Below are 25835 nucleotides of genomic sequence, written 5' to 3' on the forward strand. Positions count from 1 at the left end.
GAGAGAGAGAGAGAGAGAGAGAGAGAGAGAGAGAGAGAGAGAGAGAGAGAGAGATAGACACTAAGGATTGAACCTAGAGCCTTTGCATGCTGCTGAGCTTTTCCCTGTCCCTTGTTTCCTTTAATTGGTTGGCTCCTTGGTTCAATGGTTCATTGGTTGGTTGGAGTCAGGATCTTACACTATAGCTTAGTTTAGCTTAGAACACACTATGTAGACCAGGCTGGCCTTATGTTTAAACCAGTTGTCCTGCCTTTATAGAAGTAGTTGACATTACCTAGTCACTTCACTATACGTTAAGCTGGATGCTTTATGATACCTCATTAATACATCACTCCTATAGGATAATCTAGTTACTATTATCCTTATTTTAAAAAAGAAAGGGATGTTCTGCAAAGGTGGGCCACCTTTGTTTTTGTTTTTGTTTTTCGAGACAGGGTTTCTCTGCGTAGCCCTGGCTATCCTGGAACTCATTCTATAGACCAGGCTGGCCTCGCACTCAGAAATCTGCCTGCCTCTGCCTCCCAAGTGTTGGGATTAACCACTGCCTGGCAGGCCACATTTGTTAACTGCAGTTCTCCACAGTCTCTTTGGTACCAACTCTACTCTTTCACCTTTGCATGGAGCATCTTGCTAGTAGAGAGGATGCGTTGGGAATAGCTACACTGGGGTCCTTGTAAATATTGTGCAAAATCTAACTTATGTAAAATGTACACATCTCCAGCATACCTGAACTTTCTTTTCTCTGCAACCTGCTGTTCATGTTGGGTGATCCAAGGCCATTTCTTGAGAGATGACCCTGGAACTTACAGCCTCCTCAGCTGTCTTTGTGTTTACTCAGTTTGGACTCTAGTCTTCACTCCCCAGTTCCTTGCAGATCATAATTAAGTTAGTGACTTTCTGTGCTTATTTACCAGTATTCTGCAAGGTGGTAGTGTAATTACTGATGAGGAGGAAACCTCTAAGAAGATAGCCGACCAATTGGACAACATAGTGGACATGCGGGAGTATGATGTTCCCTACCACATCCGCCTCTCCATTGACCTCAAAATCCATGTGGTAAGGGGAAGGTGGCTGTTGCTCGAGTCAAGTTCCTAAGAGCCAAGGGGAGCTATGGATAAATCTGCACAAAACTTGATTTTGCTGGAGCCAGCAAGATGAGTTGGTGGGTTAGGCTGCCAAGTCTAATGACCTGAGTTTGATACCCAGGACCTGCGGTAGTAGAAAGAGAGAGCCAACTCCTGCAATTTGTGCACTGACTTACAGAGTGTATGCACACACATTCTCTCACTAAGTAAATGTAATTAAAACATTTTTGTTAAAGAGATAGACATTTCTGGATGGAGAACTCTAGTTAATTTGTACTTTGTTATCCTTCAGGCCCACTGGTACAATGTTAAATTTCGAGGAAATGCTTTTCCTGTGGAAATCGCCCGACGCGATGATCTTGTTGAACGACCTGTAAGTTTTTACATTTCTTCAGTCGGAAAGTATATTTCTTCTTTAAAGACTTTATGAAAACAATTAGGGAGTAGTTTTGTTTTTTTTTTTTTTCACTAGTCTTTAATCTAAGAACATATTTTTGCACTTGTGTGTTAGCCACAAACATTAGTATTTGAATTAAGCTGGATTTGAACCCTTGAATTTTTGGTTAGGTAGTCGATAGCCAAATGACTGATGAGAAGTAGATTTGTTTTTGGTTTTTGGTTTATGTTTTTTTTTTTGTTTGTTTTGATTTTTGGTTTTTTGAGACAGGATTTCTCTGTATAGCCCTGGCTGTCCTGGAACTCACTTTGTTGTCTAGGCTGGCCTCGAACTCAGAAATCCGCCTGCCTCTGCCTCCCAAGTGCTGGGATTAAAGGCGTGTGCCACCACGCCCGGCTGAGAAGTAGATTTGTAAGTAAAGATTCTAGTTCAGTAATCACTTTTCGTCCTCAGGAAAATCTTTGTCTTCCGTTTTCTTGTTTCCAAGATGAAGATGTTGTCCCGGTCACAGTTGCTTGCTAGTGCTGTCCTAATATTCAAGTGCATTCTAAGATAGTGCATGCTAAGGAGCTTTGGGACTGAGGTGGTCTGACCATCGCTTCATTCCTTGTGTGTTTTAGTTTTCATAACTCAAAAAGCCCACAGTGGGGTCTTGTTATTGTTTTGAGATATGTATGGTTATTTTGTTTGTGGTGCTGGTGATTGAACCTAGGACTGAATGTGGGTATCCAAAGGATGTATCGAGACCTGAATTCGCAGTATATTTTGTTCTTTTAGGACCCTGTGGTTTTGGCATTTGACATCGAGACGACTAAACTGCCTCTCAAATTCCCTGATGCTGAGACAGATCAGATCATGATGATCTCCTATATGATTGATGGCCAGGTGAACAGAATCTCTTTTTGGGAAACTTAAAATGCTTTTGTGTGTTTTTTCTATTGTTTTTAAGGCAGGGTCTCACCTGTGGCTCAGCTTGGCCTCATACTTTTGGTGGTTCTCCTGCCTCAGCCTTCTGAGTGCTTGGATTATAGGCAGATCACCTTTATGCTTTTGTGGAGTTCTTTGAAATTATTTTCTTGAGAGGCTTGTGGGTGGGTTAGGTGTCTGTGTCTCAGCTTTTTTGTGGCTGACTTGCATTGTCTGCTCATGAACTTTACCAGGGCTACCTCATCACTAACAGGGAGATTGTTTCAGAAGATATTGAAGATTTTGAGTTCACCCCTAAGCCAGAATATGAAGGGCCCTTTTGTGTCTTCAATGAACCTGACGAGGTAAAGAGACTTCCTACAGAAACTGCCTGGTGTTGGGGTAAGGTGGCAAGGCGCAGACTGGTTCTTGGGCTCAGGTGCTTGTCGCTCGGCTTCCTTCCATGGCCAAGGCTAGCGTAGGTCCTGGGCAGCTGGGCTGACAGAGGCTGCTGCTTCTAAGACTGGGGACATCCTGGCAAGTTGCTGAAAGCAGAGGAAGGGTTCCACTGACTAATGTGGTTTGTTGAGTTCAGGTCCATCTGATCCAGAGATGGTTTGAGCATGTCCAGGAGACCAAACCTACCATTATGGTCACCTACAATGGGGATTTTTTTGACTGGTGAGTCTAGCTTCCTGTTGTGGGTAATTGTGTCAGGGAAGGGTGGGAGGGGAGCAGCTCTGCCTGCTGCTGTTGGTGGTTTTCTCATTTTCACAGAGAAGTGTGTGTGACCAGTGTCTCCTGGGAGCAGTGTGCCTACACACAAGAGGATCAAAGGAAGAACTGGCTCATTTATCCTCATTGCCTGTCTCTTTTGTTGTTAGGCCATTTGTGGAGGCTAGGGCAGCAATTCATGGCCTCAGCATGTACCAGGAGATAGGCTTCCAGAAGGATAGCCAGGGGGAATACAAGGCACCACAGTGCATCCACATGGACTGCCTCAGGTATGTCTACCCCGCATAGTAGGCAGCTCGTGACTATGACCCATCAGTGATACAGAAAGGCCTCTTGTACAGACCATTGACACATCTGTTGTGATTGGCCTCCAAGAAACTGCTTCGGGTCATAGGAATTTGCTGTCTGCTTGTTGCTAGTCTTTCATTTAGTCAACAAGAATGTTAAACAATAGCCTGTAAGGTGGAAAAGCTTGGCTAAAAAAAAAGAAACAAGATTCTGATACTTGCATAGATGAAGTCAGATGAGGCTGACCCCACAGGTTATATCGTTTCAAGATAAGCTCAGTACACTTCATGCTGACTGAAAGCAAGTAGGTATTCCAGATATTGAAGTCATGGTCTTTGAAGCATAGGTCCATGTAGGTAGGAATACAGGTATGAACACACAAATGCAAAGAGCTAGCTGAAGAGGGTGGCATCTGAGCTGGGTTAAGACATGAGTTCCATCAACCTCCGAGGTTGTCTAAGGTTACCTGTTGATTGAGTTAAGAGGAAAGACAAGAGGTTGGGACTGGTAAATTGGTAAAATAGTATCAACACTCAGGTTTGCTAGTGTGGGCTGGGGCCTTAAGGATTGATAGGGCTTAAAGTCTCTGTGCTCAGTTGACTTGGAATGAGAAAGAATAAACTTAAGGTAAGAAAGGAATCTGTTGCAGTCATGCTGATGTGGAAGTCTTTGTGCACTTGGAGAAGCCCAAGACTAAATGCATAGGGTTGGTCAAAGTTTTAACAGGGTGAACTAGCTAAGTTAGAAGTGTAATGAGAGAAGGCCTGAAAATCTGCAGAGGAAGGGGCCACAGAGAAGTTGCAGAGAGCGTGGACAGCTGCTAGGACAGGTCATGGGAGATAGGGACTAGATGTGGCCACTGGGCAGTGCAGTCTCTAGCTGTTACATGAATTCTGGGGCTCTGAACTCAGGGCCTTATGCTTGTATGGCATGCGCTTTACCCCTGAGCCATCTTCCGAGCCCTAGAGAACCTTCTAAAGAGGGTGCTGTTGAGAGAGCTCACACTGAAAGGACAGTGTAAGAAGAGGGAAGATGGACAGGTAGTTTATGCAATAAGGTTTGAGAAGCCTAGGGATTCTTGCTGTGTTTCCTTTTTATTTCTCCATAGCAAGAGGCTGAGTTCTCTCCTGAAAGTGGAGGGTGAGGCGAGGGTACACAGGATCCCCTGGTGCTTACATGTACTTTGTGAGTGTGCCTGAGAGTCAGTCAAGTGGAGGGTCAAGTGGCATTGGTTCCTTGAATGTCTCCAAAACCTACATTTTTCTGTTATGTCTGGTTTTGCCAGCCTTTGTGTTATCATCATCTCTAGAATCTGTTTTTTCCAGGTGGGTGAAGAGGGACAGTTACCTTCCTGTGGGCAGTCATAATCTTAAGGCAGCTGCCAAGGCCAAACTTGGCTATGACCCTGTAGAGCTGGACCCTGAGGACATGTGTCGTATGGCCACTGAACAGCCCCAGGCACGTAAGCCCATTCTCTCTCCTATGTATCCCTGAAGTCATAGACCTGAGATACGGGCACTAGCTTTTCCTTCCTAGTGCACTCCTGCTCAGCCTTTCCTCTTTCCTTAACTTTACTTTCTCTATTTCATGAATTTCTTTGGACCCTTGGTTTTTATGGTCTTGCTCTCTGATGTTCTCCCCAGACTCTGGCCACTTACTCAGTGTCAGATGCTGTGGCTACTTACTACCTGTACATGAAATACGTCCATCCCTTCATATTCGCCCTGTGCACCATTATCCCCATGGAACCTGATGAGGTGAGTGCGCTGATGCTTGAGGTAGAGACAGATAGTGAACTCTTACGGGTGACATCACTGGAGTCTGGGGCACCAGTGTGAGAATAGCCACAGAAAGCAGGGTCTTCTGTTACTGGCTGCACAACTTTCCTTCCACGTTACAGTAAAGGTTAGATGACTTTCTGGTGATCGTGGACTTTGCCTAGGAGTCAGAACTTTTGACATAATTTGGGATAGGTATACACAGCTACCTGCTGCATCTTCCCTGCAGGTGCTGCGGAAGGGCTCTGGGACATTGTGTGAAGCCTTGCTGATGGTGCAAGCTTTCCATGCCAACATTGTCTTCCCCAATAAGCAAGAACAGGCGTACAACAAGCTGACAGATGATGGCCACGTGCTAGATGCTGAGACCTACGTTGGGGGCCATGTGGAGGCACTAGAGTCTGGTGTCTTCCGAAGCGATATCCCCTGCCGGTTTAGGATGGTATATCTCCTTCCTAGGTCTTCTGGGATTCTGCTTCTTCCCATACTTGTGCTGTTGCAAAACCCAAGAAGCCACAACCTGTACAATCTTATCTTCATCTCTCCCATAGGCCACTTCTGTCAGTGGTGATTTCTCGGGCTCAGTAACACTCCCATAACCCTTACATAAGATGAGCTTCCATTCACTGCTTTCTAAGACACAGTATACTTGTAGAACATTCTCAGGCACCTCCTGCCATGTCATACACTGGCAGGAAATTGAATGCTCTGTCTGACCTGTGCCCTGTGGTGTCTTATCCTAGAATCCTGCAGCCTTTGATTTCCTGCTGCAACGAGTTGAGAAGACTATGCGCCACGCCATTGAAGAAGAAGAGAAGGTGCCTGTGGAACAAGCCACCAACTTTCAAGAGGTAGCCATCTAGGAAGCAAGGATTGGCCTGTATTTGGCTCTCCTCGTTCTTATATAGCTAAAGCATCTCAGGCTCTTGATGTGATTCTCGTCTGACTCCTGAACTTGCCACTCTGTCTTCGTTATCTTTATTGTACCTCATTCTTTTGGGTTTTAGTTCTTGTTTTGTTTTTTTAAGACATGATTTCTCTGTGTAGCCCTGCCTATTTTAGAACTCACTCTACACCTAGACCAGGCTGGCCTTGAACTCAGAGATCAAACTGCCTCTGCCTCCCTAGTGCTAGGATTAAAGGGGTGCACCACCACCACCCAGTTCCCATAGTTCTTATGTTGGCACCACCGTCCCTTTGTTTTTCCCTTCTCTGTAGGTGTGTGAGCAGATTAAGACCAAGCTCACCTCCCTAAAAGATGTTCCTAACAGAATTGAATGTCCTCTAATCTACCATCTAGATGTGGGGGCCATGTATCCTAACATAATTCTTACCAACCGCCTACAGGTAAGACCTCCCTTCTCATATCATAGCCACCTCTCTTTGCAGATCCAAGTGGATTTCTAACCCTCCCCTCCTTTCATAGCCTTCTGCCATAGTGGATGAGGCCACCTGTGCTGCCTGTGACTTCAATAAGCCTGGAGCAAGTTGCCAGAGGAAGATGGCCTGGCAGTGGAGGGGAGAATTCAGTGAGTGTCAGGCCCTAAAAGGTGCTCAGCAGGTCAGGACAGACCTAGACTCTGATCTTGGAACCTGTCTCATTTCTTTCAGTGCCAGCCAGTCGCAGTGAATACCATCGGATTCAGCATCAGCTGGAGTCGGAGAAGTTTCCCCCTTTGTTCCCAGAGGGGCCAGCACGAGCCTTTCACGAGCTGTCCCGTGAAGAACAGGCTAAATACGAGAAGAGGAGGCTGGCAGGTGAGCACCTGGCAAGCCACAGCCTGATACACAGTGGCTCCTTGGATCAGAGGTATGGGCACGTTGCAGTTCCAGGGCAGTGGGATTTTAGATTTAAATTATGTTCTTTCTGTGGGGTTTCCTTTCTTTATTTCTCCTTTACAAAGCTCAGGAAGTAGCCTTTTGTCACAGTCTTGGTATCACGTACCTAGTCCTTCGGAACTGTTCTCCTTTACAGTGATAATTAGCAGTGTCTGGGTTTTCTTTTTTCTTTTTTTTTTTTAAAAAAGATTTATTTATTTATTATATGTAAGTACACTGTGGCTGTCTTCAGACACTCCAGAAGAGGGCGTCAGANCTTGTTACGGATGGTTNTGAGCCACCATGTGGTTGCTGGGATTTGAACTCCGGACCTTCGGAAGAGCAGTCGGGTGCTCTTACCCACTGAGCCATCTCACCAGCCCAGTGTCTGGGTTTTCCATTCGTTAATGTTACCTCAGCATCTCTGTGTCCCAGCTTGCTCTTTTGTTATCTGGAAGGTCTCAGCTACCAGTCCCAACACTCTGAATTGTCTTAGATTATTGCCGAAAAGCCTATAAGAAGATCCATATGACCAAGGTTGAAGAACGTCTAACTACCATCTGCCAGCGGGAAAACTCATTTTATGTGGACACAGTGCGGGCCTTCAGAGACAGGCGCTATGAGTTCAAAGGACTGCACAAGGTAGGTCAAAATAAACTGGTGTCTGAAGTGAGAGGGTCTTGGCTTGGCTATGAGGAAACACCTTGGTCTGTAGCTATAGTTTGTGGGTTTCCATATGCATCTTATGAGCTGCCATATGCACGGTGGTCTATCAACTTAAAGGATTAATGGCCAGAGAGGAAGCAGATTGTCATGGCCTGAGCCCTTGGAACTATGCTGAGTAATTGTTTCAGAAATAATTATGTAGAGCTGCACCTACAAAAGACACTAGCTGAGCTGACAAAGTCTTACTGAGCTAGATATGACATAGATAGTACATGAGTTGTACTGCTTTCCCAGTACAAGCAGGAAAGTAGTCCATACAGACCCTAAAGCCACCATACACACTGGATTTAACCCTGTGGTTTGCTAACCTCTGATTTAGAAGAATTGGGGAAGTGACTTTTCTTTTCTCTTTCTCTCTCTCTTTTAAAATTTCATTATTATTATATCTGTATGGGCGTTTTGCCTGAATGTATGTTTATGTGCCCCTGTGTGCTCAGTATCTGAAGATGAGAAGAGGGTGTCAGATCCTCTGGAACTGAATGTACAGGCATTTGTGAGACACCCTATAGGTGCTGGGAATCAAACCTGTGTTCTATGGAAGAGCAGTCAGTACTGTTAACCACCATTTCTAGTCCCATGAGAAATGTTTTCATGTACATATTTTATCTCCTGGTATAGAACTTATCCCCTTGTATAGAGGTTTAAATGGTTTCTTCTGTTTTATAAGAAATAGTTTTATATTTTATCAGCTAGTTTAAATTCTGAGAGCACGTCCCTCAAGGCTAGTTTTAGTGAAATCCCTGCTTATGGTCCCTTGCACTGCATGGTTCTGATACACAGTCCTCATCACTCTGCTCACTACTCTTGGTTCTCCTTTTATAGTGGTGAGGTGTCATATCTTGAAGTTTAACATTTATGTGTATAGTTGGGTGGCATCTGTTATGCAGCTGTCACCGCTCTCTTCAAAGCCTTTTATTTTTCATGTTATTCAGACTTTGATTACTCTGACCAAGTTCTTAGCATCACTTAAGATTTGTTTTGTCGCCGGGCATGGTGGCGCACGCCTTTAATCCCAGCACTCGGGAGGCAGAGGCAGGCGGATTTCTGAGTTCGAGGCCAGCCTGGTCTACAGAGTGAGTTCCAGGACAGCCAGGGCTATTCAGAGAAACCCTGTCTCAAAAAAAAAAAAAAAAGATTTGTTTTGTCTTTCAGTTTCATAGATCCCAGCCCATTGTTGGCTGGCTTTGTTTGTTTTATGTTGTTTTGCTTTGTTTTTGAGACAGGGTTTCTCTGCGTAGCCCTGGCTATCTTAGAATTAGCTCTGTAAACCAGGCTGGCATCAGAGATCTTCTTACCGCTGCCTTGAAAGTGCTGGGATTAAAGGCCTGTGCTGGGTTTGTTTTCAAATCAAGATGACAATATTGATGGAAGGCCTGGTAGACTAGAAATACTTGTTTTATGGGGATAGATGACATGCGGAATGAAGGAGATGTATTAACAGGTGGCCAGCCTAAAGAGGACATGGTCATTATCGTTTTAAGTTCTCTGAATTTGAAAGTTGTTCTTTTCTTTTATGTTGTTTTGTTTGTTTTTTGTTTTTTAAGGTTTATTTATTTAATATATGTGAGTATACTGTTGCTGTATTCAGACATACCAGAAGAGGGCATCAGATCTCATTACAGATGGTTGTGAGCTACCATGTGGTTGCTGGGAATTGAACTCAGGACCTCTGGAAGAGCAATCAGTGCTCTTAACCACTCTCCAGCCCATGTTGTTGTTTTTTAATGTGTTTGGATGTTTTGCATTCAAGTATGTATGTGTACCTGGTGCCCATGGAGGTCAGAAGAGGGCTTCAGATCCCTTAGAACTAGAGTTACAGATAGTTGTGAGCCGTAATGTGTGTACTGGAAAACACACTCAGGTCCTCTGCAAGACCCATTGAGTCATCTCTCTAACCCCAGATTTGAAAGTTTTTAATATTGAAAATGTATGCTTGTTGATTTTTGTGGACTGAAATTGGTGAAGCTATAAGGTACTTAGGCTTCCCACTGTACTTCCAGGTGTGGAAGAAGAAGCTCTCAGCAGCTGTAGAGATGGGCGATGCATCAGAGGTAAAGCGCTGCAAGAACATGGAGATCCTTTACGATTCACTGCAGCTGGCTCACAAGTGCATCCTGAACTCCTTCTATGGCTATGTCATGCGCAAAGGGTACGGGCCACGTGCAGTAAATGAACAGGGAGGGAATGAGCAGGACATAACAGCAAAAAAAGCAAAAAGTGAGGGGGTGGGGGGCAGCAGTTCAGTTATTGTTGGAGCAAGCAGATGGTGGGTATGAATGGGAATGTTGTTCTTGCTCACAACATGTTGGTGACATGGGTTTACTTGGGTCTGGGTCTATGAGAGTGGGCTTCCCATTGGCTCAAGAGTCTAGGTGTTGAGAAAGATACTACTTTCTACTAGACACCTCGATGGAAGCACAGTAGGCTGGAGATAAGCTTTGGTTATTTTGATGTTTATATCACTGTATCCTCACTGCAGTAGAAAGGGATTTTAGGTGTTTAATAGCATCAGTTTATTGAAAGGGTGGGCAGAGGAATGGTCAGTGAATGGCATAGAACTTGACTGATGGGCTGAGGTCTCACAGCCAATGTGGAGACTGTTCTAGGAAGAGAGAATAGGACATGGTTTGAGTGTTGTGGCCAGTAGGGCCTGGGCTCTCTCTCTGCCTTGGACAAAGCCAGTTGGGTCCTCTAGGGAAATATGAGTAGAATGGATGTTCAGGAACATAAGAGAAAAGAGTACTTTCAACCTGTAGCTCCTTAGAAAAGGAAAGAAAACTGACGAGTTGATTGTGAGGAGGTCGTATTTGATTGTGTTTATATGTTGGAGTTTTTAAAAATTGGATATGGATGTGGGCCAACACATACTATAGTGTTCATGCAGAGGCCAGAGGCCGCCAATTTTCCAAAGTCAGTCCTCTCCTACCATGTGAGTACATCATGTCTAGCTCAGATCATGAATCTTGGTAACAGTGCATCTACTCACTGAACCATTTTACTGCCCTATTTGTTGATTTTCTTTTCTTTCTTTCTTTCTTTCTTTCTTTCTTTCTTTCTTTCTTTCTTTCTTTCTTTCTTTTTTTTTTTTTGTTTTTNTCCTGGAACTCACTCTGTAGACCAGGCTGGCCTCGAACTCAGAAATCCGCCTGCCTCTGCCTCCCGAGTGCTGGGATTAAAGGCGTGCGCCACCACGCCAGGCTCCTATTTGCCAGAGAATGAGGTGGACGGCAGGGTGAGCTGGCAGGAAGCTGGGGACAGCTGTCTGGATATGTACTTTAAGAGTTTCTGGAAGTAGGTAGGTGAGGGTAGAATTTGGGAAGAGCTATGACAAGAATGAAGAAGACATGGGATGGAGGGAGTAGAGTGGGAGAGTCCTAGGACTCTGAAACTGAACTGATAGGTGACATGTTAACCCTTAATGAGCTACACTGTCTACCCTAAACTAGGGATAGAAGTTTCCCTAGGACAAAGCCAAATTCCACCTTAATTCTGTCCTGCTTCAAATATGACTACTTCTGTAATCTCTCCTGGGGATCTCTTCCCTCCTCTGATCCCCTGTGGAGGGAGCCTCCTGTCAGTCCTGCTCACCATAGACTGGCTGTCCTTTCTAGAGCTCGCTGGTATTCCATGGAGATGGCTGGTATCGTCTGCTTTACAGGAGCCAACATCATCACCCAAGCAAGAGAACTGATTGAGCAGATCGGGTGAGTGTGGCCTGGGGTTGGCTGCAGGGCTTGCACCACAGGGACACAGGAGGAGCAGTGATAAGAAGTTATAAAGACTGAGAAGACAGAAGTGGGTTTAATATTATCATATTTGAGGTATTTAACACCTGGGTTCTAAGGATTTGGGGCCATTGCCCTGTATCCATGAATTTTATTCCTTTTTTTGAAGGAGGCCTTTAGAACTGGACACAGATGGAATATGGTGCGTCCTACCCAATAGTTTTCCTGAAAATTTTGTCATCAAGACAACCAATCCGAAGAAACCCAAACTGACCATCTCCTATCCTGGTGCCATGTTGAACATCATGGTCAAGGTGAGTGGGCCTGCAGCAAGTAAACACATATAATTCTGACCTCTGGCCTATGCCCAGTGTGGATATTTGGAAAAAAATCTCAGCTCTTGATATCTTTGGCCCCCTACAAAAACCACCCATCTGTGACATTCTTTTACTTAATTTCCTCAGCTGTCATGGTAAGACTGTTAGATTCAGCTTCCAAAGAAAGTTTCTTTCACTTTCACAGAACCATACTTTTGCTGTTACTTTTATTTCAAAGCAATTTTAAACTTATACAAAAGTCTCAAAGACTACTAAAGAGTGGAGCTATGACTTGGTAAAGTGCCTGTCATATAAACATGGGAATCTGAGTTGGGATGTCCTAGTACCTTTGTAAAATCCTGACATAGCAGCATACACTTTGTTCCAGTGCTGTGTTGGGGACCCGGAAAGGTTAGGGGGTCGGGGGGACCCAGGAAAGGTAAATGCCTGGGCCTCATTGGCCAGCAACCCTAACCAAATTGAGCTTCAGGTTCAATGTGAAACCCTGTTTTAAAAAACAAAGTGAGGGCCAGGTGTGATGGGGCACACCTTTAATCTCAGCACTTGGGAGACAGAGGCAGGCAGATTTCTGAGTTCAAGGCCAGCCTGGTCTACAGAGTGAGTTCCTGGATAGCCAGGGCTACACAGAGAAACCCTGTCTCAGAAACAACAAACAAACAAACAAAGAGAAAGAAAGAAAGAAAAAAAGAAGGAAGCAAAGTGAAGAAGAGTTAAGGGAAGCATCCAGTGTCAACCTGGCTTCCACGTGCACATATACCACGTACAAATACTGCAGAAAACTGTTTTATACCTTTCAGGCTGCTTATCTGATGTTAGCGTCTGCCTGAAGCATACAGTCATCAAAATAAAGAAATGCATATTGACATACCCTGTAACTAAGTTACATAGTATTTGGAGTCCCCAGTTTCCAGCCCATACTATGTCCTCTTTAACCTGCATAGTGCCTTGGTCTTTGCTGGTCTGAAATTTTGTTTTCTGCTGTCAATTTGGAGATCTCATTATAAAGCTGTTGTAGCCACAAGCTTTTATATCCAGCTTCTTTGTTCCCAGAATAACAACTCTGAGACTTAGTTATTTATAAATAAATGCTAGTCCATAGCCTTGGCTTATTCCCCTAGTAGCTTGTAACTTATATAACCCCTTTATTGCTCGTTACATCTCCTCAGTCCCATTTGTCTGTCTCCTCCAAGTCCAGGGCAAAATCTCCCATTCTTGACTCTCCCAGAATCTCTCTCTCTTTGCCAGCTAATAGACCATCAGCTTTTTATTGATAGGTGATGCTTCCACATGGATTCTCTCTATAGGCTGTTATTTGAGTCTCCTTTGAGGAATATCATGGGGATGATGCCTGATCATCACTTTCTCATCTTTGGACATATCAGCTCCATCACCAGGTTGCCCATATGAGCCAGGTGCCTCCACAGGGAGGTTCCCCAAGTTTCTGTTCGCATGCTGTCCTTTCCTCAGTAATCACTCCCAAGGATGACTGTCCTCCCTGAAGGGATGAGTATCAAAGAGCATCTGAGCATGTGTTAGACGAGCCACCACAGTCAAGTGTTAGAGCCACCACAGTCAAGTGTTAGGGCCACCACAGTCAAGTGTTAGGGCCACCACAGTCAAGTGTTAGAGCCACCACAGTCAAGTGTTAGGGCCACCACAGTCAAGTGTTAGAGCCACCATGCTTTGAAATGTTCCTTGACCTTTGTTAAGTCCTGCTGTTTGCACTCTCAGCAGTGTCACCTGCACCACTGCATGTCTCCCGTGCTGGAGTAGCTTCACGTCAGGTTGCTGCTTATCCCATTCCTTCTGCTGCTCATTGCAGTCTATAAGGGTTAGTTACTCTTCTCTCTCATTTATATTCCCCTGCATGTCCGTTGACTGATTTACAGCCACATGGATTCTCTCGGGCATCTTTTATACTTAAGAGGATAATCCAGTATGATCCTCATGTCTTTTCTTGCTCAATTTGTTCCTAGCTGGCCACAAGGACATATACTGTTTCATTTTTTAGACCTTGTGTTTGGAGCATTTTCTTGATGTTACAAGATACTCCAGCTTTATCTTTATATTGTATTTTCCCTGTCTTAGCCCTGGAATTAAGCATTTCTTCAAGGACTCTCTCTTCTAAAACCCCAGCAACTCTTGATGTGTTTTTGTGCTCTTTTTTCCTTTCCCAGGTTACGTATATGGAGACATAGACCATGCAACCCCAGATACTGTTAATTGCACTTGAGTCTCAGTGTGTTGCTGACAGAACCCTCTGCTAGTCTTCTATCCATTTTGTCCATTGTGTGGTAGAGTTTATTTGTTGACCTATCCACTCCCTGAGGAGAGGAGGTAGGTCCTGGGTGTGAGCCTATCGGAGTGAGGTTACCTTTCCTGTTCTTGATTCTTAGGAAGGCTTTACCAACCACCAGTACCAGGAACTAACAGAGCCTTCGTCTCTCACCTATGTCACCCGCTCTGAGAACAGCATCTTTTTTGAAGTCGATGGACCATACCTTGCTATGATCCTCCCAGCCTCCAAGGAAGAAGGCAAGAAGCTGAAGAAGAGGTAGGAATCCCAGAGTCTTATGTATTGGAAAGGAAATGCAGTAGATGGACAAACTAAAGACTCAGGAAAGAAAATAAACCTGGAGCCAAAGTGAAGAGCAGTGGTCCCTCAGTGCATTCAGTTGGCTAAAGCATCAACCTAAGGGGCGGGCGTGGGGGTGTGTGTGTGCTACTTTCTGCCTCAGAGATGACCACGGGTCAGGCAGTGAAGCAAGTAGGCAGAAGAAGACAGAAAGCACCCAGGACCTGAGGTTCATTTCTCTGTTGTTTCCCTTGCTTTTCAGATATGCTGTGTTCAATGAAGATGGTTCCTTGGCTGAACTGAAAGGTTTTGAGGTGAAACGCCGAGGGGAGTTACAGCTGATTAAAATCTTCCAGTCCTCAGTTTTTGAGGCGTTCCTCAAGGGCAGCACACTGGAGGAAGTGTATGGCTCTGTGGCCAAAGTGGCTGACTACTGGCTAGATGTGCTCTACAGCAAGGTAAGGCTCCACCTGCCTCCTCAGCTGGTTCTCAGGAGTGAGCATCTGTCAAGGGTTTAGACTTGCATAGTAGGTACCTGGAGAATCAGTTAACAGATGAACCTGGATCAGTTTGCCGGACCCTAGCTTCCTTAGCTCTGGTACCCTAAAATTCCCTAGCTTTTACAGTGCCAGCATGGTAATAAGGCATCATCAGAGGAAAACTTAACAATTACCAAATCATTTTCTTTGATTTTTGAAGTCTTTGGGTTTTTTTTTAAAAATTGTTTTAATTTCTTTTGTGTGTATTTATTTAGACTGTATGTATCTGTATACAGTATGTGTCTGCTGCCCTCAGAGGCCAGAGGTCAGCATCAGGTCCTCTGGAAATTACAAGGCAGTTGTAAGCTGCTGTGTGTAGGTTCTAGGAACTGAATGCAGGTCTTCTATAAGAGCAACAAATGCTCTTAAGTATAACTGTTGAGCTGTGTCTCTTCATCCCTCTTCTTAAGAACTTTTTTTTTTAAGATTTATTTATTATATGTAAGTACACTGTAGCTATCCTCAGACACTCCAGAAGAGGGCGTCAGATCTTGTTATTACGGATGATTATGAGCCACCATGTGGTTGCTGGGATTTGAACTCTGGACCTTCGGAAGAGCAGTCGGGTGTTCTTACCCACTGAGCCATCTCACCAGCCACTTAAGAACTTTTAAAGATTATATTTGTGTGTGTGTGTACATGCATATACGGAAGTTAGAGGACAGCTTATGGAAGTCAGTTCTTTCCTTCCATTATCTGTGTGCTGGAAATTGAACTAACAAGTCTTCAGACTTGGTGGCAAGTGCCTTTACCTGCTGAACCATCTTGCTGGCCCTGATTTTTTTAAAGTCTTTCATTAATGTGCACATAATTTTGTTCTGTTTTTGTTTTTGAGATAGGAGTCTTACTGTGTCACCTTGGTTGTCCTGGAATTTGTGTGTAAACTAGGTTAAATTTAAAATCATAGAGATGACTTATCTCTTCTTCCTGAATGCTGGGAATAAAAGTATGTGCCACGACGCCCAGCTGCACACGTCATTTTTATAATTTATCTTGAGCATTACCAAAGAAAGAGAAGGAGGGAGTGCCTTCAGTTCTGCCTTCGAATATTTGACTATTTGTGTATTACATGTTTAGGGCCACTTACCAGTCCATCTGTCTGCACATTCCCATCTGTGAGGAAGTTTAAGAATCCCATTGTTCCAGCCAGTGTCACATGAAATTAAGTCCTTTTGGACAGATGTCACCTTATCTTCTGTCTTGGGCATAATTTTTCCCCACACGGTATGGCTTTGGCACTTACTGCTCAAATGTATTTCTTGATAAGTTTGTGCACAACTTAATAAGATAAAAGGTAAGGGTTTGTGTGCCTTTTATTCAAATGACATTTATTTTGAGGGTAGGAGACACTGGAGTAACACAGTATACATATGGAAGTCAGGACAGCTTGTAGGAGACAGCCCTCTTACATCATGTGGGTCCTGGAGGATCAAATCCAGGTTCACATGAGCTAGAGCGATGGCTCGATAGTTAAGAAGACCTGGCTTTGAGTCCTAGCACCCACGTGGCACCTCACATTGCCTGTAATTTTTGTCATAAGCGATCTAACACCCTTTTCTGACATCCATGGGCACCAGGAACACAGTGATGCACAGGCATGCATTCAGACAAAACACGTCCACACAAATTTAAATGAAAAAAAGTAAAGACTCAGTTGTCAGCCTTGGCAGTGGGTACCTTCACCCCCTAGGCCATCTTGCCATTGCCCTATCCTACACACACTTTAATGCAATGCTAGGGCTCTGACCAATGCTGCTAGGGCAGCTTTTTTAAGGTTTTTTTTTGTTGTTTTTTTGTTTTGTTTTTGTTTTTTTGGTTTTGTTTGTTTGTTGTGGCTTTTTTTTTTTAAGATTTATTTTATGGTTATGAGTATACCATTGCTCTCTTCAGACACACCAGAATAGGGCATCAGACCCCATTAAGATGATTGTGAGCCACCATGAGGTTGCTGGGAATTGAACTCAGGACTTTTGGAAGAGCAGCCATCTCTCCAGCCCGCCTGCCCCCTTTTTTTGGGGGGTGGACATTACTCTGCCCCCTTGGAAATCCAAAGCCTGCCTTCAGCTTTCTAGGGAAGAAATAGGTACAATCCTATAGAATCAAAGTGAATATGGCCTTCACCTTCCTGGCATCTGTTGTTACTTTTTCTAGGCTGCTAATATGCCGGATTCTGAATTGTTTGAGCTGATTTCTGAGAACCGCTCCATGTCTCGGAAGCTAGAAGATTACGGGGAGCAGAAGTCTACATCCATCAGCACAGCAAAGCGCCTGGCTGAGTTCCTGGGAGACCAGATGGTCAAAGATGCTGGACTGAGCTGCCGCTATATCATCTCCCGAAAGCCAGAGGGGTCTCCTGTCACTGAGAGGTAAACACCTCTTTCAAGAGTTGAGCAGATGGATAAGTGCCCATCATCCCAGTACTCAACAGGCTGAGACCAGAAGATTTTGAGTTTTAGGTCAACATGAACAACTTAAGGGAAACTGTGTCCTGAAGGAGTGTTCAAGGGAACAGGTATGATGATATACACTTGTAAGCCCAGTATTTGGGAAACTAAAAAACAGGTTTCATGAGTTCAGTGTCAGTCTGGACGATAGTGAGTTTGAGGCCAAACTCGGCTGGGCTACATAGTCATTCTCTAGCTTTAAAAAAAAACTGGCTTTGCAAATCCACACCTGTAGTGCAGCATCTAGATCCTTATAATAGTTTCCTTAGGAAGAATATGGATTTGGTGGCTGTTGAAGAAGGAAGACTACCTGGCATAGTAGTGATCGCCTTTAAATCTCTACACTTGGGAGACAGAGACAGATGTAGCTCTGTGAATACAAGGCCACTAGTACTACAGGTGTGACCCTGTCTCAGAAAGAAAAAGAAAAACTGGCCTCTATCTGATGCATTTCAATTCATAGGAAGGCCTTGTGGGGCCCAAGTGGAATCCTGGAAAGGGAATGGTAAGTCTGGAGAACTTTGGTTTGAAGGAAGTCAGCTTCTTTTTCATGGACATAGATATGGATATATTGGAAGGACAGGATCTGGGCTGCTCATACAACAACTTGATGGTGAGAGTGGCTCTATGAAGAGCTGAGTAGAGTAGTACTCTGGCCTACAAGAGGCTACTTTACATGCCAATGGCGCCAACACTTCTCAGTCACCATTACAGATGAGAAGAAAACACGTTTCAACCCCTAGGACGTATCACATACAGCAGCAGGGACTCCATTAGATCAGCTTCTATTTCCTACCATGAGAGTATGAATTAAAGAGGAAATGTTGCTTCTGTGGTTGGTGCACAGGAAAAAAAGGGTTTGTCACACCTGAGTTACAGAACCTCAAATGCAAAGTAATCCCAGAGGAATCTTGAGAACCAGTGTTAGAGGCAGGATAAATCTATGATTCCTTCGGAGGAATTGAAGGCTACCATGGTACATCCTAAAATAACCTTGATTCTCTCATGGGAGGGTATATCTGACCTCTTACCTAGTAACTAGGCAGCTTGTGATTCTGTGACCAATGGAATAGGTAGACAAACATGAGACTTCTCAATGTCAGTCAACAAGGGTTACAAGGTTGGACATTTAGCTCCTAGAAGCTTAGAAGGTGTGTATGTAAGTGAGGAGACCACTCATCTATCTACACAAGTGATCCACCCCAGGTGAGATCACAGGATACATCAGCATCAATAATTTTAATCTCAGCTCAGTGAAAGATAGATGGTTTTTTTGTTTTTGTTTTTGTTTTTGTTTTGTTTTTGGTTTTTCAAGACAGGGTTTCTCTGTATAGCCCTGGCTGTCCTGGAATTCACTTTGTAGACCAGGCTGGCCTCTGTCTCCTGAGTGCTGGGATTAAAGGTGTGCGCCACCACACCCGGCAGATAGATGGTTTATTATTCAGCAGTGAGTACATGGTAAATATTAGTACCCATCTTCCTATAGAGCCCTTTAGGGGAAAAAAATCAAATATTTTTGTAAGGAAAAATTGCCAGTATCCTGAAGAAACTTGGTCTAAAATCAATTTGACAGATTCATATAGAGAATAAAATAACAGATGTCAACATATCAATTAGATAAAAGAACCCAAAGGAAAGATATGATGAACAAGTAGACCAGCACTTAACCAGGCAGCTGGGATTATGACACCTGAAGAGTCGATTTTGTGTGTAGAGAAGAAGCATGTTTTCCACAGTGCACATGTGGAGGTCAGAAGATGTAGGAGTGGATTCTGCTGTGTGAGTCCCAGAAAGTGAACATAGGTTGTCTGGTTTAACAATAAACATCTTTACTTGCTGAGCCATCTTGCCAGTCTTTGATTTGTAGACTGAGTCTCGTGTAGTTCAGGCTGGTCTCAAACTCTGTGAAGCCAAGGCTCCCCCTGATCTTCTGACCCTCTTACCTCTACCTCCCAAGTTCTGCGATGAAGGTTTGAGTCATCATATTTGGCTTATGTGGTACCAAGGTTCAGACTCAGGGAATATCAGATGGGCTACATCCCCAATTCCCACTTGGCACATGTCTCACATAGCTTTACATGCTCATGTATCATGTTTATAGTACCTGTCTTAAAAATAGCATCCTTCTTGCTGAGGCAGAGGCAGGTGGATCTCTGAGTTCAAGGCCAGCCTGGTCTACAAATTGAGTTCTAGAACAACCATGGCTACAAAAAAACCAAAAGGGGGAAGAAGAAAGAAAGAAAGGAAGGAAGGAAGGAAGGAAGGAAGGAAGGAAGGAAGGAAGGAAGGAAGGAAGAAAGAAAGAAAGAAAGAAAGAAAGAAAGAAANAAGGAAGGAAGGAAGGAAGGAAGGAAGGAAGAAAGAAAGAAAGAAAGAAAGAAAGAAAGAAAGAAAGAAAGAAAGAAAGAAAGAAAGAAAAGAGAATAGCATCAAAGAAAGAAAGAAAGAAAGAAAGAAAGAAAGAAAGAAAGAAAGAAAGAAAGAAAGAAAGAAAGAAAAGAGAATAGCATCTTCCAGAAATGGATGGCTCTGGTCTTTTTGGTTTTTTGTTGTTGTTGTTTTGTTTTTTTGAGGCAGGGTTTCTCTGTATAGCCTTGGCTGTCCTGGAACTCACTTTGTAGACCAGGCTGGCCTCGAATTCAGAAATCCGCCTGCCTCTGCCTCCCGAGTGCTGGGATTAAAGGTAGTTCCATCTTCTTGTAAAAGATATAATTTCGGTTTTCTTATGACTTAGTAAAACAATTAATGGAATAAGAATATACTTAACTCCATATAGTTAATTCCAATGTGTATATATGCCTATGCCTGCCATATTTTCTTTTCCTTTTTTTTTAAATTAAAAAAAATTAAGATGTGTTTGTGTATTATGTGTACATTGTTTTGCCTGCATCCTTGCACACCAGAAGAGGGCACCAGATCTCATTATAGACTGTTATGAACCACTATATAGATGCTGAGAATTGAACTCGGGAACTCTGGAAGAGCAGCCAGCACTCTGAGCCATTTCTCCAGCCCCTGTCATATTTTCTTTATCCATTCATGTATTTCTCTTCCCCCTCTTCTTTCCCCTTCTTGTTCTTTGTTCTGTTTTATATTTCTGAGAATGGAACCCAGAGTCTTACTTACGTAGGATAAGCAAGTCCTCTACCAGTGAGGCATGTCCCTATCCTCTTCCTAGGTGCTTTAACATGATAACGTATCACTCAGTCATTGAATGTTATAAACATCAGATACAACTATAAGTGTGTACAGAGTCTTTATCCCATGTACATTTGATAAGAGTTAAAAGTGGGCCGGACGTGGTGGCACATGCCTTTAATCCCAGCACTCAGNAGGCAGAGGCAGGCGATTTCTTAGTTTGAGGCCAGCCTGGTCTACAAAGTGAGTTCCAGGACAGCCAGGGCTATACAGAGAAACCCTGTCTCGAAAAACAAAAACAACAACAAAACAAAACAAAAAAAAAGAGTTAAAAGTGGGTTTGTATTGTTTTTGATTCTGTTTGTTTTCCTAACCTAGGGCCATCCCACTTGCCATTTTCCAAGCAGAGCCTACAGTGAGGAAACATTTTCTCCGGAAATGGCTAAAGAGTTCATCACTTCAAGACTTTGATATTCGGACAGTGAGTGCTAATTTTTATTTTTAAAGATTTATTTATTTATTANATGTAAGTACACTGTAGCTGTCTTCAGACACCCCAGAAGAAGGTATCAGATCTCATTACGGATGGTTGTGAGCCACCATATGGTTGCTGGGATTTGAACTCAGGACCTCTATGAGAGCAGTCAGTGCTCTTAACCGCTAAGCAATCTCTCCAGCCCGCCAATTTTTTTTTTTTTTTTTTTTTGGAGAGTTTTGAGAGAGAGAGAGGGAGAGAGAGAGAGAGGTGTGTGTGTGTGTGTGTGTGTGTGTATGTGTGTACATGAGTGGAGATTAGAAGATAACTTAACTGGAATTAGTTCCCTTCCATCATGTGCATGCCAGAAATCTAACTTAGGTCATGAGACAAGTGTGTGTGTCTACATAGCCATATTGCCAACTGCTAGCTATTTTTATACTATTAAAGGTTTAGGGCTGGAGAGATGGCTCAGCGGTTAAGAGCACTGACTGCTCTTTCAGAGGTCCTGAGTTCAAATCCCAGCAACCACATGATGGCTCACAACCATCCATAATGAGATCTGATGCCCTCTTCTGGTGTGTCTGAAGATAGCTACAGTCTACTTACATATAATAATAAATAATCTTTGTGCCAGAGCAAGCAGAGGTCCTGAGTTCAATTCCCAGCAACCACATGATGGCTCATAACCATCTATACAGCTACAGTCATATACTTAAAATAAATAAATAAATCTTTAAAAAAAAAAGTTCTAAAGGTTTAGATAGAAGTTAGTCAGAATGTACCTGACCTTTCACGGGGATCACCTAAGACAGAAAACACAGATTTACATTACGGTTCATAAGACTTGCAAAATTACAGTTATGAAATGAAAATAAAAATAATTTCCTGGTTGGGGGGTCACCACAACATAAAGAGCTGTATTAAAGGGTCACAGTGTTAGAAACGTTGAGAACCACTGCTGCAGAGCATCAGGAAGCCCTTAGGCTGCTGTCTGATGGGATAAAGCTGGGGTACTACCTTAACAGTCCACTGTTTCTTTTTCTTTTTGTATTTTTAAGATTTATTTATTTATTATATGTAAGTACACTGTAGCTGTCTTCAGACACTCCAGAAGAGGGCATCATATGTCGTTACGGATAGTTGTGAACCATCATATGGTTGCTGGGATTTGAACTCAGGACCTTTGGAAGAGCAGTCGGTGCTCTTACCCGCTGAGCCATCTCACCAGCCCCAGTCAGTACTCTTAACCACTGAGCCATCTCACCACCCCCCATCCACTGTTCCTTGATCCTATAGTTTCCTTATGCTTTAAATGAGCACGCCATTTCTAGAAGATGAAGTGAAACACAAGCATTTAGTAATCTTGGCATGTAACATATAGTCAAGTGCTGCTTCTCATTTTTTGTGCATTCAGATTCTGGACTGGGACTACTACATAGAGCGGCTGGGGAGTGCCATCCAGAAAATCATCACCATCCCCGCAGCACTGCAGCAGGTGAGACAAAAGCCATGGGTACCGTCCTGGACCACACAGACCGGTGGACCTACAGAAGACTTTCTTCCTGGTGTGTGTTATCCTCACTTAGGTGAAGAACCCAGTTCCTCGTGTCAAACATCCAGACTGGCTACACAAAAAACTACTAGAGAAGAATGATAACTACAAGCAGAAGAAGATCAGTGAGCTCTTCGTGCTTGAAGGAAAGAGACAGGTAACACACAGAACCAGGGACCAAGGGTGCAACCTGCTATCCTTGTGACAGGGTCTCTCTATGTAGACTAGACTGGTCTGAAACTCTGAGATTTCTGCCCCTGTATGCACCACCCTGCTTGATCCATAATTTCCCAATACTACCTCTAAAGAGGCATTTTTATCTCTGAGTGTGCACTGTGGTGCTTTACTCATTAGGGCTGTCCAGTGTCATTTTGTGTAACTAGAAGCTTATGTCTGGTCCCAAAAACTGAAAGGGAGGGAGGAAGGGAGGGAAGGAGGGAGGGAGAGAGGGAGAGAGGGAGGGAAGGAGGGAGGGAGAAAGGGAGGAAGGAGTTATGTAGTCTCGTTTGGTTGGTTTTGAGACAAGATGTAGCCCTGACTGGCCTGGAGCTCAGTATCTGCTTGCTTCTGTCTCCTCTATCTGAGTGCTAGGATTAAGGAGGCGTGATGGCGACAAGTCTTCATTGTCCTGTCGTTGGCAGGACTCTTTTAAATTATTATTTCATTTATTATTTTTTTACTTGTATGTATATGTGTGTTGTATGTATGGGAAGGTTAGAAGAATCAATTTTCCTTCCACCTGTGGGTCCTAGGAAAATCAAACTCAGATTAGCAGGTTTGGTGGTACCTAACCTACTGAGCCATCTTGTCTCTACAAGTCTTGACTCACTAGGAATACATAATTCTAACAATGTAGCCTTGAATTCAATAAAAATTTTTACTGAAACCAAAAAAATTATTAAAGAAAGATTAACAATAATTTTGGAAATTTTCAACATAAACTCAATTGTTAAATGAATATATCACAAATTAGTAAGATATATAAAATTAATGTGTATAAGTTTTTTGCCTGAATATATGTGTGTGCATGATGTGCATGCCTGGTGCCACAGAGGTTAAAAGAACCATTTCCCTAGCTCCCTAACTATGTTTTTAAATAGCTGTACTTAATGCAGAAACAAAATCTTAGGCTCAGTAATGAGGGGCTAAAGAGATGGCTTAGTGCATGTGAACATTGGCTGCTTGCTCATTGGCTGCTTGTTCAGATTATATGCATTAGTGACTAACTCCTAGTCACCATTAATGCACTGGTGTTCAATTAAGGAAAGAAATAAAAGCACTTCCCCTTGGAGTCATTTAACCAAGATCTAATTCATCTTTAAATCCTCTACTTCATGTTCCCTGTGTCTCCATCCTCTGTCTGTTATGAGTCTGAATCAGTGCCAGCCTACATTTTGTTTTAGGAGTTTGTTTATTCCTGTGTCTGTCTGTTGGTCTGATGAGTCCATGTGTGAATGGTATCAGTCTGTGTGTCTCCCTAACAAAGGGCTTCTTACTATATTTATTAAACAGCATAGGAAGCATCACATGGAGGAAGGAATGGAGTACTTTGCAGAAATCTTTCAACAGTTTTACAAGACTCCAACCAACCCAGATAACAAACATCATTGTTTTGGTTTTTTTTGGGGGGTGGGGTGGGGTGGGGTTGAGGGTTTTTTGGCTTGTTTGTGTGTTTTTGTTGTGTGGTATTTTTGTTTGGTTGGTTTTTCTTTTTCTTATTTATTTATTTATTTATTTATTTGAGTTTCTCTGTATAGCCCTGGCTGTCCTGGAATTCACTCTGTATAGAACAGGCTGGCCTTGAACTCAGAAATCAACCTGCCTCTTGCCTTCTAAGTGCTGGGGTTAAAGGCCTGTGCTACCACTGCCCGGCTTGTTTGTTTTTTCAAGACAGGGTTTCTCTGTGTAGTAATGGCTGTCCTGAGATCTGCCTGCCCCTGCCTCTGCTTCTGACCCCTGACCCCTGCCTCATACCTAATTTAAGATTACAGATATGCATTAGCTTAAGTTATAAAAGTTGATTACATGGGAACTTCAAGACAAATAAGGTTGTTCCATTGTTCTCTTAAAAGCAAGTTAAACCGTTTTGAGTACACAGTAGACTAGCAGTCTTATTTTAATTGACCTCAAGGTATATTAACTTTGGATGTGAGATCCAACAAAAGTTCCAGTCCTTTAAAATATAAGAGGAGTAATAATAATAATAGAACACATTTTTATAAGTTTTTTTTAAAGATTTATTTATTTACTTATTATATGTAAGTACACTGTGGCTGTTTTCAGACACACCAGAAGAGAGCATCCAATCCCATTACAGATGGTTGTGAGCCACCATGAGGTTGCTGGGAATTGAACTCAGGACCTCTGGAAGAGCAATCAGTGCTCTTAACCTCTGAACCATCTCTCCAGCCCAGAACACATATTTTTAACTGGTTCAAGTGTGGCAGACCTGTAACCACAACTACTGGGGAGGCTAAGGCAAGAGGGTCCAGAGTTCAAAGCCAATTTGGGCTATGCAGTGAGACCCTATCAACAAAATGAACAGGAACCACCAAGACAATTCTGTCTTGGGAATCACTCACATCTGGGTGGGTGTTGTTCTTTCCCTAAGTGCCCCCTTCTTTTCTCCCTTCATACTCAGGGTTAAACCTGTCTTAAAACCTCAGCTCTGACTCAAAACATACAACCTTGTAAAAAGGCTCACAGATACATGTTTTTGAAAGAACTGATATTCTGTGATAAACAGCTGGGAAACTTAGGACAGCTTCCTTAGGAGAATTAAGACAAATGATCTGATTCCAGTGCTTCTAGACAAAGACAGGAACATCTCTGAACGTTTTCAACTTGTCTGGTCTACATAGAGAGTTCCAGGCCAGCGAAAGCTACACAGTCAGACCCTGTCTCCAAAAGGGGTGGGAGAACAGGCTGTAGTTCAGCAGAGTACCTGAATTTGGTTCCTAGTACCTCTATCAGGGGGTTCACAACTGTCTATAACTCCACCCCCAAGTGGTCCAATGTCTTCTGACCTCTGAGGGAACTGCACATACACATGACTAAAAATCTTTTTTGTTTTTTGGGGGTTTTTTTTTGGGGGGGGGGGTCGAGACAGGGTTTCTCTGTGTAGCCCTGGCTGTCCTGGAACTCACTTTGTAGACCAGGCTGGCCTCGAACTCAGAAATCCNCCTGCCTCTGCCTCCCGAGTGTTGGGATTAAAGGTGTGTGCCAAGACAGGGTTTCTCTGTATAGCCCTAACTGTCCTGGAACTCACTTTGTAGACCAGGCTGGCCTCGAACTCAGAAATCCGCCTGCCTCT

At 43.4% G+C, this 25835-nt stretch overlaps 1 protein-coding gene across 1 annotated transcript in view; it reads left to right on the plus strand.

Annotated features, from left to right (window-relative positions):
• The window catches only part of Pole (DNA polymerase epsilon, catalytic subunit), a 51830-nt gene that overhangs the window by 6761 nt on the left and 19234 nt on the right, over nucleotides 1–25835 (plus strand). The window contains exons 7-29 of the mRNA XM_021222599.2: nucleotides 915–1056; nucleotides 1378–1458; nucleotides 2260–2367; nucleotides 2643–2753; nucleotides 2984–3069; nucleotides 3273–3392; nucleotides 4737–4869; nucleotides 5055–5168; nucleotides 5419–5631; nucleotides 5933–6040; nucleotides 6408–6536; nucleotides 6616–6718; nucleotides 6801–6947; nucleotides 7504–7649; nucleotides 9734–9882; nucleotides 11345–11437; nucleotides 11628–11772; nucleotides 14193–14350; nucleotides 14634–14829; nucleotides 17062–17276; nucleotides 20871–20973; nucleotides 22385–22465; nucleotides 22557–22679. Of these exons, the coding sequence (XP_021078258.1) occupies nucleotides 915–1056; nucleotides 1378–1458; nucleotides 2260–2367; nucleotides 2643–2753; nucleotides 2984–3069; nucleotides 3273–3392; nucleotides 4737–4869; nucleotides 5055–5168; nucleotides 5419–5631; nucleotides 5933–6040; nucleotides 6408–6536; nucleotides 6616–6718; nucleotides 6801–6947; nucleotides 7504–7649; nucleotides 9734–9882; nucleotides 11345–11437; nucleotides 11628–11772; nucleotides 14193–14350; nucleotides 14634–14829; nucleotides 17062–17276; nucleotides 20871–20973; nucleotides 22385–22465; nucleotides 22557–22679 (3004 nt within the window). The remainder of the gene's footprint in view (nucleotides 1–914; nucleotides 1057–1377; nucleotides 1459–2259; nucleotides 2368–2642; nucleotides 2754–2983; nucleotides 3070–3272; nucleotides 3393–4736; nucleotides 4870–5054; nucleotides 5169–5418; nucleotides 5632–5932; nucleotides 6041–6407; nucleotides 6537–6615; nucleotides 6719–6800; nucleotides 6948–7503; nucleotides 7650–9733; nucleotides 9883–11344; nucleotides 11438–11627; nucleotides 11773–14192; nucleotides 14351–14633; nucleotides 14830–17061; nucleotides 17277–20870; nucleotides 20974–22384; nucleotides 22466–22556; nucleotides 22680–25835) is intronic.

Source organism: Mus pahari, chromosome 23 (assembly GCF_900095145.1).
Source record: "Mus pahari chromosome 23, PAHARI_EIJ_v1.1, whole genome shotgun sequence".
NCBI classification, from domain to species: Eukaryota; Metazoa; Chordata; class Mammalia; order Rodentia; family Muridae; genus Mus; species Mus pahari.